Source organism: Periplaneta americana, chromosome 5 (genome assembly GCF_040183065.1).
Source record: "Periplaneta americana isolate PAMFEO1 chromosome 5, P.americana_PAMFEO1_priV1, whole genome shotgun sequence".
Classification (NCBI taxonomy): Eukaryota; Metazoa; Arthropoda; class Insecta; order Blattodea; family Blattidae; genus Periplaneta; species Periplaneta americana.
In genome coordinates, this window is record NC_091121.1 from 38487630 (window position 1) to 38507380 (window position 19751).

The 19751-nt window shown below is 34.2% G+C and overlaps 2 protein-coding genes across 4 annotated transcripts in view; one reads left to right on the forward strand and one right to left on the reverse strand.

The window, feature by feature from the left end:
- Window positions 1-19751, reverse strand: part of Brf (Brf RNA polymerase III subunit) — a 234259-nt gene that overhangs the window by 141286 nt on the left and 73222 nt on the right. The gene's annotated exons all lie outside the window — the stretch shown is intronic.
- The window catches only part of lute (BTB/POZ domain containing protein 3 lute), a 111892-nt gene that overhangs the window by 50647 nt on the left and 41494 nt on the right, over window positions 1-19751 (forward strand). The window contains exon 1 of one of the 3 annotated variants that reach the window (XM_069825488.1): window positions 9820-10041. The exons of the other annotated variants lie outside the window; for them this stretch is intronic. Within the exon in view, the coding sequence (XP_069681589.1) occupies window positions 9966-10041 (76 nt within the window). The 5' untranslated portion in view covers window positions 9820-9965. Of the gene's footprint in view, window positions 1-9819; window positions 10042-19751 lie in introns of those variants that run through there. 3 annotated transcript variants of the gene reach the window in all.

The following is a 19751-nucleotide window of genomic DNA, read 5'->3' on the forward strand; positions in this document are numbered from 1 at the left end:
TTATATTTCCATTTCCTACAATATTCTGGTCACCAGACATAATCATATACTTTGTCTTTTCGGGATTTACTTCCAAACATATCTCTTTACCTGTAGGAATCTAATAAAGAATAATTTATCTCTCTGGCGTATTTCAATAGCGTGGACGGTTTTCGTGTAAATTTAATTTTAAAAACCTCAAATTTTAAGTCCCTGCACGAACAAGTTACGTCGCTGCAGAGAGCAGCTCATCTGCCGATACACACCGAGTTCGTTGACCTCTTACATCTGTATCACGAGTAGAGTGTGTTAGCAACGATGTTGCCGGATTGCTGGAATTTCAAACTTAATTTTCTAATTAACCGTGCATTTAATCACAAAACGTAATGTAGATTTTATATTCATTTCAGTGTACACTATCGTGTCTTTCAATCTGCAGGGTTATTTCACTTCCACCCTGTATTAACAATGAAATACAGTACGGTAACATAAATCGGTTGATATTTGTGTAAAAAAACGGGCACTCGGATTTAGTTCTGCAAGCTGCCATCTAATGCGAAAGAAGTAATCACAAGGTCGTTACAATCATGCATAGAGCCGATTCGATACATTTACGAAGTTCATCCACAGACAATTCTGTTTCCATGGTACCACGATGACATAAAGTCGAATAAAACTCGTACGTTGCAAAAGGTCAGAATGTGAAGACAGAATCCAAATCCCACGTTCAGTATTCATTTGTAGAACTTTATAAGGTTCCTGATCAGCACAAACCATTAGTGGCTTGAGGGAACAACGGATAAGTTGCCATAGAAGGAAAGACTCGGCGTTATGGCGAAATAATGAAACAGACAACTTAAAAACCAGTCTTTCCACTCTGCTGAAAATCTAGAGATTGTTTGCTTGAAAGGCGCATCACTACACAGCAGCGTATTTTCAGCTGTCCGTTAAGGCATTTGACTTTTATTCGATAAACACTCAATCAAAAGCATACTTAAGAGATGGCAAAAGGACGTAGGCGTTGCAGGACAGATAGGCAGACAAGTAAAAAAAATAGGAGACAGGAAAGCAAACGAACAGACCTAGGGAGGTAGGTTAGGTCCATACTGTACGCCAACCACGAGAAAAGCTCTGCAAAGCAATTGGATTACACCGATAGGGCTGTCTTTGGTAGGAGGTGATGACCAATCACGATACTGTGCGACAAATGAATGAACCCTTGAATACGACAGGTAATCACAGTAAGTTGATCATTAGGCAATACGTATCAACCAATGGCGTGCGGTGCAATTTTATGTGAGGGAAGCAATAATACAAATTTTTGTATGTGCAGTATAGTATAAAACTGACAGCAGCCAACTCTCCTAAATGCATTCGACGTCAAAGCATTAACTACGTAATTATTACCACGTTGGCGTTGTGTTTTTGGTTCAGAGAAAATAGCTCGTCTTTACGGAAAAAAAAAACTCAGCGGCCATAAAATTATTTACTGCTTTGATAACACTGTCTATCAATTTTACGAAAAAAAAAAACTATCATTATATGGGCCATGGGCGACTAGAAATTACAAGACGCGCGCAAAAAAAAAAAAAAAAAAAAAAAAGGCAAATGCAGAACATTCTAGAAAAAAGGGGGTCAATGCTGTATCAATGAATTCCATTGTGTTTTTAATTGTATATTGTATATTTAATATTATATTGTATTAATAAAATTTTCATACATAAAAATCGAAATAATTTTGAACTGCATTCTCATAGTTATGAAACAAAAGGTACGAATTCTTTAAGACTGTTTGAACCAAAATACAACACTGCTACAGTATTTAATCATAGTAGTAATTTAGGTCCAAGAATATATAACAAATTTATATTTAAATATCCTAATCTTGTCAATTCTAATGGTTCTAGTATTCAATTTAATTACAAATTAGAAATTACAAGACGCGCCAAAAAGATGCAAATGCAGAACATTCTAGAAAAAAAAGGGGGGTCCAGTGCTGTATCAATGAATTCAATTGTGTTTTTAATTGCATACTGTATATTTAATATTGTATATTGTGGGCTATATTTAATATTATATTGTATTAATAAAATTCATACATAAAAATCGAAATAATTTTGAATTGTATTCTCATAGTTATGAAACAAAAGGTATGAATTATTTAAGATTGTTTGAACCAAAATGCAACACTGCTACAGTATTTAATCATAGTAGTAATTTAGGCCCAAGAATATATAACAAATTTATATTTAAATATCCTAATCTTGTCAATTCTAATAGTTCTAGTATTAAATTTAAAAAGTTATGTATGGATTTTTAAAAAATTGAAAAATTGTAAATTTAAATTTATATATTCTTATTGCGTAATAGACATAAAACAAACTGTATTATATACTTATTCATTTTAATTCAGGAATCCGCCCCGGAGCACGAGTTCTACTCTTTCAGGGGCGAGCTAAAGTTTTTCTGTTTATATTATATTTTATGTTACAATTAGCAAAATAAATAAATAAATTAATTAATTATAAAAAATGTGTTTTTAATAAATGATCGCGAATAGATTATGCAAGTTTATGTAACAATGTGTTGATCAAGCAGATCGCTGCCCTAGCCGAATGTTGAATGTTTTTAGTTTTCAAAAGTTACCGAAACTGTTTTTAACTTTTTCTAAATCAATTATTATCTGTACTGTATATCCATATCTACATGCGGCATTTAACGTTTCCTATATTTAAACCCCCATAACTTATTTAGTTTACAAGTAAATTACAAGAAATTAATCAGTTTACAAACATTATAATCTTGGAATTACAGTATATCTTATGTTTTGAAAATAATGTCTTTAAGATGTCCTCCATTGGCGTCAATGCATTGTTGCAATCTTCCCTGCATACCGGCCATTACTCGCCGCAATGTTTCAGGTGTAACATCAGCAATTTCTTCACGAATCGCGGTTTTAAGGTCCTCGATGTCATTAAGGATACGACCGTAGACCTTACTCTTAAGATACCCCCACAAAAAGAAGTCTGGTGCAGTGAGATCAGGGGAAACAGAGGGCCACTGAATGTCACCTAACCTGGAGATAAGTCGTCCAGGGAAAGCAGCACGAAGTGTGTTCATTGAAACACGTGCTGTATGGGATGTGGCTCCATCCTGTTGAAACCACAGGCACTGAATGTTCCAGTTGCGCCGCACGGAACGATACGGACTTCTCTGCAGAGCCGTTCTCACACGTTCGACATTATCAGGAGTCCGCGCCGTTTTCTGACGAACTCGAGCTTTGTTTTGAACCGATCTCGTTTCACGCCACTGACGCACCCACACACTGATTATTTTTCGTGATGGTGCAACTCCACGTTGATTATCACCAAAAATCCGCCTAAACTCGCGCTGGACAGCAACAATTATTGACTTGGTTGAAACAAACTGTTCAACACAGAAAATGCGCTGTTGCACCGGCCAACGTTCCATGGTTAACTAAAGGCTTTGCTACACCGAATCCCTGTGTTGGGATGTAGCTAACTAAATCCAAGGCTTTGCTACACCGAATCCCTGTGTTTACAAACATGTTTTACCAACAATGTGAACAGAATCGCCAACTTAAAATGGGAAACGTTAAATGCCGCACCCTGTGTATTTAGTTTTTCATTTGTTTGTATTTTTTTATATTTTATGGCATGACTAAAGTATAATTTTCTACAGTCTATTGTAATTTGGGGCTGTAGCCTGTTACAGAAAATAAATGAATGAATAAATAAATAAGTAAATAAATAAACAAAGAGATAAACAAACAAATAAAATTATTCAGTATGCAGTGAAACTGTTCACGGGCCATTAGAATTTTAATTGTGAATAAATAATGCAAGTACTTTTTATTAAGAGCATTTTATGAATTTCATTTATATTCTAGAGTTCCCGTCCCACTCAAAAGCAGTCCTAATAAATGTCACTCGACGATTTAAGTTTCCTAGACAAATTCTCTCACTACTACGTAGCTTGAAAATAAAATTTATCAGTAATATCGGATCTTCTCAGGATATCACCTATGAAAATACATGAAATTTGAAAAAAGAAGATACCATTAATCTATTGGTGTTAGGGTCTTGTAGCACAAACTTATCATTGGTCATCCCATGCAAATAATAAATCCCATTGAATTTATTTCATGCGAGGTCACTGTTTGTCATCACCAGGTGACTCACGTCAGTCCTGAACGAATAGGGGAATGGGGGGGAGGGTCGAGATGCACTCAACGACAGGTGATTGCTCAGCTGCAAGGTCAGGCAAATGTGTCCTTGGGAAAAGAGCCCTCACAACGCGTGGGTGCCAGTTCGAAATGACAACCATAGTCCATACCGAATGCCGTGAAGACTCAGTGTTGAAATGATACCTAACAATGGTGTAGCCCCAGTTTACAGTAATTGGTTCATAACTGAGCCATTCTTTACCGTTGTTGGTAGAAAGTAAGGTGACGTAACATAAGTGAAATAATATTCCAAACACTTAATTTGTAATAAATTATTATAGGAAACCATCTTCACTATATACACATAATTACGAAGAAACAATGTCACGAAGACGACACATACTATCTCATTACATTTTAAGCATTTCGCTATACTTCAGGTTTATCGTGTTGTGAATAATATTACTGTATATATATATATATCATATATGGTATATATACATATATATAGTTTAATTTAATCAATTACTATGGAAAACACATACATAAATAAAATTATTTCAATTCGAAAAACGATTCTTGCGATTTCACAATATTACAGAATTCTATACCGAATATCTCCTTTTCCATCAGCATTGATAAAGAATACACAAAAACAATAAAAATTAATATGGACACAGCGATTTGATGACTGGCAAAATCAGCTAAGAGATAATTTTAAAATCAACGCAACAACTTTAAATACAATATGCCTACTGTTCGCCGACGATCAGGTTGTTTTTGCAGAAAATGAGAATAGTTTACAATTAGCCACATTTCAGCTGGAAAAAACAATGAAAACATAATCTAACAATCTCGGCAACTAAAACGTAAGTTATGGCATCATAGGGAAAATACCCGAGAATGTCTAAAATATTGATTGATGATAAAATTGTAGAACAGGTACAACATTTTAATTAATTAGGCTGCGAAGTTACATTCAATTACGAAGAAGACCTGAAAAACAAAGTTCATAAATTCCAAAATATATGTGGAACTATCAAGAGAACCTTAAAAAATAAAACTCAGAAAGAAACAATGCTAAAATTCTACAAAACTATGGCAGTACTAATTTTGACTTATGGCTCGGAGATATGGGCAATGAATAGAAAGGACAGAAGAATTATAGAAACAGCAGAAATGAAGTTTCTAAGATACGTGGCTGGATACTCTCTCATAGACCATATGAGAAGTGAAGAAATAAGAGATCAGCTGAATATATATCATTTAAACGACAAAATCATGAATAATAAACAAAATTGGCATGGCCATATAGGTACTTAGAATGATGAATAATAGACCGGCAAAACAGGCAATGCGATATAAACCCATACGATCAAGAGACATGGAAGACTTCGCCGGCGATGGGAGGATGACTTCTGAGACGAAACAGGTCAACTTGGCCTATCTTGATGATGATGATGATGATGATGATGATGATGATGATGATGATGATGATGATGATGATGATGATGATGATGATATCTCCTTTTCCCGGCTTCCCTCAAAATACAAAGCGCAGGAATGTGGTTCGTGTCTATTATTGTATCTCCTCTGTAAGAATTTTTCTTACTATACATAACATCAGAAGCAAACAACATGAACAATATATTTCGAGGTAAACATCCTGAAACGGGAGATAGGCACGCAAACGAAGCACTCTCACTCGGACTGCATTACGCACTTCACGTTCGTCTGTTCGAAATCCGAGACATTTACTTTTTTTATATTGTAAAAACGTAGAACTTTAGTCAACTGTACTATAGTACAGGGACATCACTTTATTTTTACCAACATTTTTAACATTAACCTGGCTATACTCGGAAACACTGTTGCCCCCTTCCATTACAGGAGTTTGATGTTACTAGTGCAATATGTAAACAAATCATTTTACTAGGTATAGGAGGAGAGAAAAGTAGTGTATCCATTTATGTTGTAGGGAAATACGATATTACGATTTTCAATTTGATCATCACTTTTACGGAATTTATCAAAATACAGTAGAGTAGTAACATTTTTTTTCAAAAACTCAACTTTTCAGGCGGCTATGTTTGTTATGTAATGTCTACTTTATTTAGCATATTAATTATTGATGTTAACATACAATATAGAGAGTGCATTTAAGTTGAGGGGGTCATAAGTAAAGGGCTGTAAGTGCACTTAAGTTACTTTTGAGAAAATGGGGTCTAAATATTTAACCTTTCGTAAAATCAGTAAAATTTTTATTTAAATTTTAATGTGTGATGCGATTAAAATATCCCTTTGCCACTAAAATTTTAGATACTTTAACTTACACTGGATGCACTTAACTCATGTTATTACAAATGTCACTAGCATTCCTTTGCTTCTAGCCACCTCAATTCAAAATAAGCTAATCTGAATTTTTAAACAAGTTGCTGAAAATGGTTGCCGTTCATTACAATGCAGGCTTCAATTCTTTACGCATATTAAAAACATTTTGAATCATATTCTCTGAAATTGAATTTATCGTTTCTTGAATATAATTTTGTAGTACGATATTATTAATATAGGTTCTTTCTTCTATAGAAAACGCAACCATATTTCTGAAACACACTATACACTGCAGTGTTTACTTCAGTGCTTGAAGACTTCGAATACAACAGCGACCGTAAGTTTGTGTGTCTGACGGGAGCAAGGACATTAGTGAAGGGGTGGGAGTGAAGTACATTCAGAAATGCAGGTACAATAAAAATGCAAGTAAAAATAAAATGATGTCCCTGTATGTTCAACGAGAGTTGGAGCGAGATATCCACGAACTCTGGTTGGAGCTGTTGGCATGGTAACGGTAACCAATACTACCAGAATTAGAGACGCCTTTATCCACGTGATTTCTTATTTAATTTCAATGCCAGACCATTAATGGTTTCATTATTTTATACAGGGATGTTACGAACTGCAGCTATGCGTTATTTCTGGCCTAATTTCATTGGTGTTGATTCTTATACTGTTTTATTTGATTCGTAGAAATGTATAATGTGTCGTCATCTTGTGATTCATTCATTGTTTTCTGCCCAAGGATACGTCTTTCACTGCAAATTCAGCATTCTTTAATATTTCCTATTTTCTTTCTTCCACTTAATCCCCGTAAGTGATTCATATATCTTTATTTATTTATTCTGGTGTAGTTAAGGTCATCAGGTCTTCTTAATATCGCCTATCATTTCTTAGGCCCGGTTGCAGAAACACCGATCAAAATATGATTGGCGATCAAGGAGGGCTTGATTGGCCATCAGTTCTATTTCTGTTGCAGAAAGAACAATCAGTATTTGATCGGAGATCAGTCTTCCATAAGATTTGATCAACAGATTTTTGCTGGTTAAGTCACTGATCATTGATCAAGTATTTATGTTGTTCTCTTTATAATGCAGTTACTGTAATTTATATAGTAAATAGTTATAGCGTAACAATAGTTTTCTGATGAAGAAATTTTATAATGAAAAAATATTATTAAGAAGAAGGCATTTCCGTGATAGACATGAATTGTTTTTATGTATAATGACAGAGAATTTGAGCAAAGATTTCATTTCTACTGCCCCGAAGTGATAATGTATATGTCTTTTTTCTACCCCCTATACTAAAATGTACTTATTTGCTGTGTGTTATCTGGTAAATTTTCATTTCGATGCAGAATGAATCATACCCCACTGATTATTAACAGGACATACAATAATTTTCTGTACTTAGATATATCAATTCGATATTTGATATTTAATGTAAACTTTAACATCGAAGAGTTTGTCCATAATGTTGGAGATTTCATTTTCTTTGACAATTCTTCAAAGTAGATTATCAATACATTTTCTGAAAATTGCGTTTTTTTCTTCTTCCCAGTCCATGAATTGCCCATACAATTTTTCATAAATCTTCTTCCATTTTTGAGATAATAAATTATTTGTTTATTAAAACTAGCGAGGACGCCCTGATGACATAGCGTGACGTAAAGCCAACGCTTGAGACAACATAAAACAAACACAAGAAATTCATCTCCACGTTCATACCGGGAAGCTGTAAATTACGTTTGTGCGAGATCGTGCGTATTTGCTTGCTTTCCGCACAAAACCAATACGTGGTAAGTGTGAAATACCACATTCAGTATTCCCAACGTAACACACATAACAATTTCCCTCTTCTTACCGCTTAAGCGCCATATTCATTTTACTGCTTTAGGCTTTTAACATATTATTTTTAGAGACGTTTAACATAGTAATAATTATAAATTGGAAATTTACCACTGCAATTTCACCTAAATTGTACTGTTAATTATTGTTTTTAAATATTTTAAAAAATTAAGTAAACTCTACAACACCACAAAAGTAACTGCATTTGTAATGCAAGTAACATTAAGGAAGCAGTGAAAAAATCAACAAGATTCCTGATGCCGATGTTATTACTGCAATATGTTATATAAATAATGTTGTTAAAATATTAAAATGAAAAATAAATCATTACATAACCTTACCGTTTGTTTTAAGTTCGCATTTATAGACTGGGGGGAAAAAAAGACAGACGTATATCACGGCCTGCTGGAGTATAGTAAACACAGAAAACATTTTATAGGAACAATGTTGAAGATAGATATATTTGTTTTCCAAAGTTGCCGTCATTGAACAGAAACCAAGATGGAGATTTCATTGCAACTAATTAGAAATTCCTCTTTCAGGTATGTAGAAACGATCTTCGCACAAAATAATGTACGATACACGAGCGGTATGTTTGTTTTCATGTTCTCGGAAATTAAAAAAGCTTAACTACGTTTCGCTTTTTCAATCTTTTCCTCGAACATAAAAACGTCAACATACCGCTCTTGTAACGCATATTACTATTTTCTACCCCCTATACTAGAATGTACTTATTTGCTGTGTGTTATCTGGTAAATTTTCATTTCGATGCAGAATGATTCATACCCCACTGATTATTAAAAGGACATACAATAATTTTCTGTACTTAGATATATCAATTCGATATTTGATATTTAATGTAGACTTTAATATCAAAGAGTTTGTCCATAATGTTGGAGATTTCATTTTCTTTGACAATTCTTCAAAGTAGATTATCAGTACATTTTCTGAAAATTGCGTTTTTTTTTCTTCCCAGTCCATGAACTGCCCATACAATTTTTCATAAATCTTCTTCCATTTTTGAGGTAATAAATTATTTGTTTATTAAAACTAGCGAGGACGCCCTGATGACATAGCGTGACGTAAAGCCAACGCTTGAGACAACATAGGACAGACACAAGAAATACATCTCCACGTTCTTACCGGGAAGCTGTGCATTACGTGTAACAGAATCAAAATCATGAAGATCTTTGTCTGGGAAACGTCTCGTATCTTCTGATGAGCAACAACACCGCTGTAGGTGATTCAAACTCCTCCAGAAGCAACGTTACTACCAAGAATTCATCAATCTAAATCGTGTTAAACTAAATGGACAGTAGAAGGCGGGGAAGAAGGGAGGGACTACTAAAATAAAACACCTGAGAGTGCAGTAAATAAAATAATGACGACAACGCAATAAAAAGAGCAAGTCGAGGAGGCTAGCCGGCTGCTGCAATATAAAACATGTAGGAGGTATATACAGCATTCGTTTAACAAGTCGCCTAAAACCAGTTTGAGTGAGTGCGGAGCCAGGCACGAAGCCGTGGTCCAGTCCAGACAATACAAAGAGAGGGACATAACCGCAATTGTCTGAGTTACTTCAAGTATGTTTATGTCTTGTCTCCGTTCGCAAGAATTACTCCATGTACCACCATCAGGACAAGCTGGATCATCACAGACAGGTCGAGAAGCTCTGGCTACCGTTGCCACAAATCGCTGGTGAGTTTTGGCTTCCCCTGCATCGAGGATTCACCAAGTTTTGTGCAACTCTGGCATCTGGATACATAATTCAATACTTGTGATACATCTTTTCTTAGCTGACGTGGAATGTAAGCGCTGTCGTAGTTTAATGGAAGTGAAGTTTTTTATATTGCGAGAAGATCTCGGATTTTAATGATTTACGTATTTTTTATTTGGTATTTTACCGACAATGCTAATTAAAACTGACCCTGGTTGCAAAAAAAAAAATGGGTAACAGGTTTTTTTTTTGTTTGCCTATTTTGGATTCCGAAGTCACTTCATCAGTCGTTTTGTCTTTATATTGTTTTTCCCTCATCGTTATAATTAGGGCTAGGATTTTGATGACCTATAAATCATGAAAGAATGTCCTAAAACAATGCATTTATGACCTAAAAATCTTTAAAAAAAATGGCTTTAAAATGCCCTAAAAATTTATCATTGATTAAAGTTCTCGTTAACACTTTGTTAAAAACATAAAATTTACTTTGTCATACGTTAAAAGTGTTAAAATTGTAAAAAGGTATATACCTTTTTACAATTTTAACACTTTTAACGTATGACAAAGTAAATTTTATGTTTTTAAAAATTGATCTTACATAACTGGCTTAGTTGGAAAAGAGGTTTTGTACTAGTTATTTAGACCAGTAATTAAATTAAATTCTAGTACCGTCGCGAGGGGTGACTTTGTGCCATGAGGGTGACCTTGTGCCATTCGCGAAAAACGTATGGAAGTATTCTTTAAGACCGTGACAAGGTTTTAAAGTCTACTTCCTTACATTTAGTAGTCTTTAAAACCTTGTGACGGTTTCAAAGTCTACTTCCTTACGTTTTTTTATGAAATGCGCGAATGGCACAAAGTCACCCTCCTGGCACAAAGTCACTCCGCGCGACGGTACTAACATTTAAGTTTATTAAATTTTGTGCGAGATCGTGCGTATTTGCTTGGTTTCCGCACAAACCCAATCCGCGGAAAGTCTAAAATTCCACATTCAGTATTCCCAACCTAACACACATAACAATTTCCCTCTTCTTACCGCTTAAGTGACATATTGATATTACTGCTTTAGGCTTTTAACATATTATTTTAGAGACGTTCAATATAATAATAATTATAAATTGGAAACTTACCACTGCAATTTCACCTAAATTGCACTGTTAATTATTGTTTTTTAAATATTTGCAAAAATTAAGTAAACTCAACAACTCCACTAAAGTTACTGCATTCGTGATGCAAGTAATATAAAATATTATACAAAATATGTAGAGAAAATATCAAAAGGAAATAATTATTTTACATTAATAATGGGAATTTATGGCCAAAATTAAATGAAAATGCCTAAAAAAATGACCGAATAAAACAAAAATGCTCTTATGAGTTGAAACAGGTAAAAAAATGCAAAAAAAAAGATGCCCTAACAAATGTGTTTTAAAACACTCAATTTATCACATAACATATAAATACAAAAGGAACTATGTTTCTGGCTTACTAGAAAAAAGATGCAATTTCATCAAAATCCTAGCCCTAATTATAATAATTATTACACCAATACTCCATAATCGCCCTCACTCTACAAGATCCCGAGCTAGGCCTAGGGAACAAATAAAAAATGGCTGAAAGTTATACACAATCTTGTTAAATAAATATCACTAATATTATCCCAGTTACGCGCAACCTACTTCCTTAGAACAGAAAAAAGTAATAACAAGGAATATACGACTCCGATATTCTTCTAACTATGGGCCAGCCTCGAGGTATAAGCACGTGGATAACACTAAAATTATTATTCAGGAAATTAGTTTTTTAATTTAAAAAGTGCAAATTACGGTATATTTATAAAAAAAAAGAATAACTAAAAGCATTCATGTAAATATTTTTAAGAACTGCTTTAAAAACTTGTGTTATAACTAGAGCTCGATTTTTATGACAAAGAAATATAAAAAAATGACAGGCGATTTAAGAAAATCTCAATGATTGCGTGAAATGTCAATAGTCTAATAATAATTGGAGCAATAAAATTCAATAACCACTTTAATACTGTCCTGAAGTGCTTTTTAATTGATGTTCATGGTTGTGTATACTATGTATGTATATAAACATATAATAATAATAATGATGATAATAATAATAATAATAATAATAATAATAATAATAATAACAACAACAATATACTGTTAAGACAAATAACTGTTCTCAGGCACAGACAATTAACAATTAACTGGTATACTGTATATAAGCATATGAGAAGTACAAAAAAGGACTCTATTGCAAAATGAGTTTCGCTCGTGCTCTATTCATACAAATTTTGCAATTTTATTGTCATTTTCCCAAGTGTGTTACACGCTATTCTTTGTACGAAAGTGACAAACAGATCAGGAAAAAACTTATACATGTCAAAATGACAGTCTTCATATTTTATCTCGAAACGCGTATATTGTAAGCACCGCCTGCTCGAACGCATCCATGTATCCGATGGCTGCTTATACTGGCTGCTCATTCAATGGTTTTTTTTTCCTCCAGAAATGTATATTTATTTAAGTACCAGGTCGCAAAATGGACCCATGCCTTTTACAAGATCAAACATATAACATGAACATAACAAAATTGTCGCTAGGTGGCAGCTCTTACCGGCGAATGAAGTTGCTTGTGGATATAGGTCCTATGCTTTATATTTGTAGTATGTGGTTAAATATTACTCTAATAGCTTCTTCTTCCTATTCATTAATACATTATATTCCTTGCTCTTGAAAGAATAAGAGAACCGGAAAATTTTTCTGTGTGGAACTTCCATACATTACTAAGTACTGCTTTCACGAATTTATCCACAAAAGTTTCTGATTGTTATTATTCTTAACACACTTCAATATATCACACTGGCACAAAATAGATAGAACAAAGTTTTTTTAATAGTTTGGAGCAGACATACGGATTAACATAGATTTGGTGCTGTCACCTACTATTTCAGCCATTGTAAGAATGGTTTTATGAGCACGCAGTATAAGCAGCCATCGGATGCGTTCAAGCAGGCGGTGATTGTAAGATACGTTCCCAGAAGGCGGTGATCTCATGACAACAACAGTATACACTGTTGATGTAAACAACAGTAAGTTGTCGTTTCTTAGGTAGGAATTTTAATTCTGTAATCGCAGTTTGAACAATTTGCGTAAAAAAATAATGGATTCTGGTGATGAAAATGAAACCAACGATTAATATTAATACTAACCAATAATAATTTATAAATGACTACAGAAACGTTTCATTCGAATGTTATCATTAATAAAGTGTTAATTAATAAAAATGTTATGTAGATGCGTTTATTAGGAAGCGTGCGGAAAATATTTTCACATTATAAAGAGACTCTAGAGTCTAGAAATTACAGATAACAAAGGTTTATTATTTCATCGACCCAATTTATTATTGTATGTTAATGGAGGTCATGGTTGGATCCGACTAATCAGAATCGGTCTGCTCATTGTCACAACTTTTACATTCAATTGTTATCGAAAGATTCGAGTCCGAACTAATTGCGACTGGAGCCTGTTCAGATTATTCAAATTTCGGATTAAACGGGAGACAGGAATGCAAACATGGAAACCACACCTCATCCCCTCCCCACCCTTCAATGTCCACCGCTTTGTTCATTTTCGAGATCGCTGCTTCGTCAAGATTATCTGCTGTTCGTCAGAAGTAACTGACAGAGTATCATAATAATAGCACAGTCTAGTATATTTATTTATTATTGCTAGTAAGTTTGAAATGAATACAAATTAATAAATACAATGAAAGATAAACTAGCCCACTCCTGAATGAGTAAGACTCGTGCTCAGGAGGGGATTCGAATACAGACAAAAATAAAATTAAAATTGAGAGTGAATACAGATTAAATAGTGTTTCATATGTTTAAACCCAAACTATAAATCCAATACAATTTTTTTTATTAATTTTGAGAGGATTCGTGGTTTAAATATTATTGGAATAAAATTAAATTTTGTTTAATAATCTGGGACCTTGACTCATGCTGTGGTAAAAAGCTGCATTGGTTTTACATTTTGGTTCAGACAAACGCAGAGAATTCATATTTTTGGTTCTACATTTATGTATATACCTTTCAAAGTTATTAAAATTTCTATGAAAATATTTTAATAAAATAAAATAATACATTTGTTTAATGTTGAAAACTTTGAAGTGTTTAAACAACAATTCAGTTGGGTAATCTTTCTGCTTTTTTAAACAAAATTTTAATACTTTTTTCTGTAGCAAAATTAACGGATAAAGGTTGGATTTATAAGTTCCACCCCAACCTATAATACCATACATAAATATAGATTGAAATAATGCTAAATAAATTATACGTAAACAGTTAATTGACAAGATATTTCTTAGAACAACAAAGTAACATAATGTGTTACGTAATTTATTACAAATACAATGAATATGATTATTCCATTTTAAATTATTATCAATAATTATACCCAAGTATTTAACCTCATTAACTTCATTAATAACTGAACAATTGCAATTTATTTCGGAACAATCAGAATTATACATTTTAATTTGTAGTATACTGTAGATGAAATTGGTTTATTACCTTTATTATTTAAAGAAAATGGGATATGGATTATAATAAACTCTTCCAAGTATGTTACGTATACATGCGGACTTCCCTTTTGTATAGGAATGGGCTCGTTTTCATTGCCATTTTATTGAATATGACGTAAGCATTTTCAGGGCAACCAAAGTCGAAATTCCGTTGCACAAAAACCTGTAAGTCACGTTACCATGTAATATTTTAATATTTTTAATATTTTGCAATTAATCAATTACAATTTTGCTGTAGCATAAGCATTCAGGAATATAACATAAGATTTTCTTCGCAAAACCTCACGTCGAAATGGCGTCGTATTCAGTTATGTCATGATAACGACGGTCCACACACAGATCTTCTGGATAAATAAGGTATGTGTATGTAAATGAGTCATTAGTTGTGAAATAAACAAATTGGGGTGGGAGTAACGTGACTTATGGCCCATCTGTACATATCATGGATGACAGAACATGCGCTCCTCGTCTAAAGTCTGTCCTGTGTTGAATTAAGCAGGTTGCATACTGCCATACTGACGCCATGATGACAGTTTCGCTGCTTGTAAATGTTCAGTGTTTATTTGATTCCAAAGCTAAGATTTCTATGAACCGTGAATAGGAAACGAGGTGGAAGCAAAATAACGACTAAACTAAACGTCAAGGACAACAAATCGCAACATCACGCTACCTACGCACAAGGTAAACAAGAATGGTTTGCAAAACGTCGCCACAAAAGACTGACAGCACACGATGTGTAGCTGTTAAGACACAAATAATTAGTATAGGTAGACTCTTAGACAAATACAATAATTTTTCCTGTGAACTGCGAGACTATATCTGCAGTGCTTGGGAAAAGTGACATAAGTCAGTTTTCACAAACCTTTTTTAATAATTTATTGACAACTTACACTGGTTTATGTCAATTTGATTTTTTTCTGTAGGTATGAATTATTGTAATGAGAGGAATACCTATGCATTTTTTTCCAAGCGAACAGATGTTCCGTAAGTTGTCAATAAATTATCAAAAAAGGTTTGTGGAAACTGACTTGTGTCACTTTTCCCGAGCACTACAGATATTATGTCAATGAAATTTGTGATAGCGAGATGGAATTTGACGAGATGGGATAACTTCACATTCGCCTTACAATTGGAGATAACCTCAAGAAAAGAAAACGGACAAGTTACTTTCCGAAATCTGAGAGATTGTATCAGCGATAAAAAAAATATGTATGTACAGTATGTATGTAAACAAACTTCCCCTAAAGTAGGGGTAGTATACCAAATATATAAGCATTAGTAAATGCGTACAATTTTATGAAAATTTTTTCATGAGATATATAATTATTATTATTGTGTTATTAATTTACTTTATATATGTGATTTCTCATAAGATAGATTGAATATTTTAGAGCTATCAAAGAAACAGTCTTGGCCAAAGAGGATTCAAGATTGAACTCTTTGCAGAATTTAATAATTTTTTTTTTGTAATCGTGCCTCTAGCACCCACTAATAACCCAATAATTTCAATGGTTTGTAACTTATACATATGTAAATTACAAGGAACACTTGAACCATAAATTTGATTCTTCTCATTGTTGACATCTTCCGGTTGAGTTGTATTCAATTCGAAGCGGATACTAGGATCTATTACATAGTCTGTTGTGTTGTTAAAGGCTAATATATCAACCCGCTGACAGCTTCCTGTTTCCCATAAACTATGGATTTCTTCATAGGTGGTATATTCCTCCCTTGTCGCGAAGAGCTTGAGCGATTGCGGACCTGATTTTGTGATGCCTGGCATTGCGTAATGTCTCACCATGCGGGCAAGAACCAATAACGTGGGCGAGAGTTTCTATCTCGTTGAAGCAGTGGCGACAACGGTTACTTATCTTTATCTATTCATTTCAAGTAACTGATTGGATATGTAGTGCCTAATGAGTGCCAGAGAAGATGATTATGTGATTTAGGAGCACCCTTAGCCGAACGACTAGAGCGTCGGTTTTCGGTGCTGATAACACGGATTCGAATCGTGGTGGGTTCAAGTGGAATTTGTAGTGCACAAAGACGTTGCTTTGTGGTAGGTTCTCGCGGTGTACTCCCGTTTCCCTCAAAGCCATTCCAGAATTACTCCATTTTTAACATCATGAGGCGCTATATAGTTCGACACCTCCCAACGGTGTACCGAGGGCAATGCTACGGAGGCAAAAAGATGTACAATTACGACGCGTTACTTTAAGGCACAATTCATACAGAGAAGACGTAGACAGGACGTGGCTCAGACATAAGGCGGAGACATGGCAGGACATGATGCGAGAAAAGCATCCTGAAGAAAGAGTCAAAAATCCTTACGACACTTCCGCGTCGCATAGCTTTCATAAAGTCTTCAGACGATGAGGATGCCCTGGCTTTCATATAACTCGCTAATATTAATATTAATATAAACAGAGAAAATTTTGGGTGCACTCTTTGTGGTTAAAAAAGGGAAGAAAATATGGCATATTCGACATGATGAAAGAATTGAACATTATCTGGATCATTTCCAAACTTTTTATAGAATGTCTCACCAATGTTTCTATATCATATTACAAAATCTCTTCACAAAATTGAATATTAAATTCAAAATCATCGCGTATTTTGTTTTATAGTCAGACCCCACGTGTCGCTTTGAAGAGTCAATCGTGACTGGAAAGAGACGCAGCGCTGCCTTCGGAGTGGCATGTCCCCATCCCGTCCTCTCTGTATATGTATTGATACATTTGTTTTCATGGGAAAGACTCGAAAAGCCATAATGCCTCTGTCTGATGTCCGAGCCACGTCTTCTCTGTGTAAATTGCGCCTTAGAGACGGACGCTTGGGAGAATCACGGAAAATCAAGTAACTGCCATTGATGAAAAAATATAATTTACTGTATATTACCTGCATGTGTTTTTTCTTAATTTGCATTTAATAATAATAAATTTCATATGTTCAATTAGACTACATCAATAGTAACGGAAGTTCAATAGTTATAAAAAGGGATAGTTTTCATTTCTGACAATTGACTAAGCGGAACTACTTTCATGTAATTATAGACTCCAGCAATTAGTTGGGTCTATCTTATATAAACAATAGCGTATAAAATTATAAATGCTCAGATGTTTGGAGCAGTCATACGTAACGAGTCCAACAAAGTAGGCGATCCCTCTGGTTATACCTATCTGCCCTGATGATGGAACCTGTATGTAGTTCCGAAACTTTGGAAATGTCAAGTTTCAGGACACGGTGGAATATCCAAGTCTATTTTTAAGCACAATCATATGAAAGTCTAAAAACGCATAAATACTTTAATATGCATTGTTTCTATACAATTATAAATTCGAAGAAATTATGCTCTAAAAATGTTCCTACTGTAAGAGAGAATTTTCGATCGACATGTATCTAAGTTCCTCGCGGGGGAAGAAATTTTCTCATGAAATTTTGGCCAGTGTATGGGACCGGTGCCCATCCAGCATCGTGATGCACTTGGGGAGAGCTACGTTAGGTAGCGAAATCCGGTTGCGAAAGCCAGGTATAACGGCTGGGGGGGGGTAATCGTGCTAACCACACGATACCTTCATTCTGGTTGGATGATCGTTCACCTCTGCTTCGGCTTGTGGACGTGAGGTCAGCAGCCGGCTGGTCGGTCTGGGCCCTTCATGGGCTGTAGCGCCACGGATTATTATGTGTCTAAGTTTATATGTATGGAATTTGACTTGAAGAACTGAAATATCCTCGAATTTGGCCATAATCAGTTAATGCACATCGTCAGTTTACAAGCAAACCACATTAGCTAGTCAAAAATAAAATTTCTAAGAAAAAGACGTTATATAATACACAATGTATGTGTATAAACTTAGAACTGGAAAATGAAATACACTTAAACAGAAAGAACTTACTAAAGATAATATTTTGAGGATTCAGTTCTGTCAGAAGAAAAACGCCTTTTTTTCTCAGAAATAATAATTCTGAATGAATGTGTTTTGCTTGTAAGCCGATGATATAGAAGTTAACAAGGATTTTGATAGAAACAAAAATATTTTAAAAATTTGTATGCAAGGAAAATAATTCAGGAAACAGGCCTAAAATATAAGTTATTCAAAAGAAAACAAATGAAAGATAACTGCTATTCGCGTTGAAAAGTTTACGTTGTAGTACAAATATTACCTCGAATTTAAATAACAAAATTTTGAAATCAAGTAAATCATGATTTCGATTACAAAATATTTAGTCTAAGTCATGGTTTCTCAAACTTTTTTGAAGTGGGGACCACTTTTTTAAGCCAGAACAGTTCCGCGGACCACCTTACTCTTATTCCCTTCAAAAGCAAATTTATCATTTTTGTAGCATATTTTAATACCAGTATACTTATATTTTAAAATAGAATTAATTAATTAAAATTGCTTTAATTCGATTGATTTTATATTAGTATTAACTAATTAAGTTAATGTTAATAGAAGAAAATTCATTTTCGTTTTTTTAATAATTCAAGGCTATTAGAGTTTGGATAATCTTTAACTTACTCACATTAATGAGATGGATGAGCCTGCCGATTCTTGCACAGTTGTTCTATATTTGAATGTATGCTGGTAAGCTTAAGTCGGAGATTGTCACATACATCGAGTCGATTTCGGTACTTTGTTTTTTATTAGAGTTAGTGATGAAAACTCTTTCTCACACAGAGGTACGTAGAAGCGAACTGAATCATAACCTCTAAATCACCATTGTATAGTTCACTATATTCTCTTTTCACTTATGGTGAGGTCCAGAAATTAACCATACCTTCCGCTTGGAATTTTATTTTAAGTCCGGTGTCACTCGAGACTTCAATTAACTGTCCTCTTTCACTAAATGAAAGTTTGTTATTTTAATATCGCAATGAAAAGGATCACGAACCCGTGAAAATTCGTCATATTTACTTGGAAAATAAATTTCATATTGTGACCTGAGTTGTATTACTGGTGTACGACGTACAGAACGTGGCCATTTCAATGTGCAGACTGGGCGTCGGCAAAACTATTAAGGCCCAATTGTATAAAACTCCCTGACTAAAGATCAACTTTGATCGAAGATCGAAAAGTGAACCGAGTTCAGA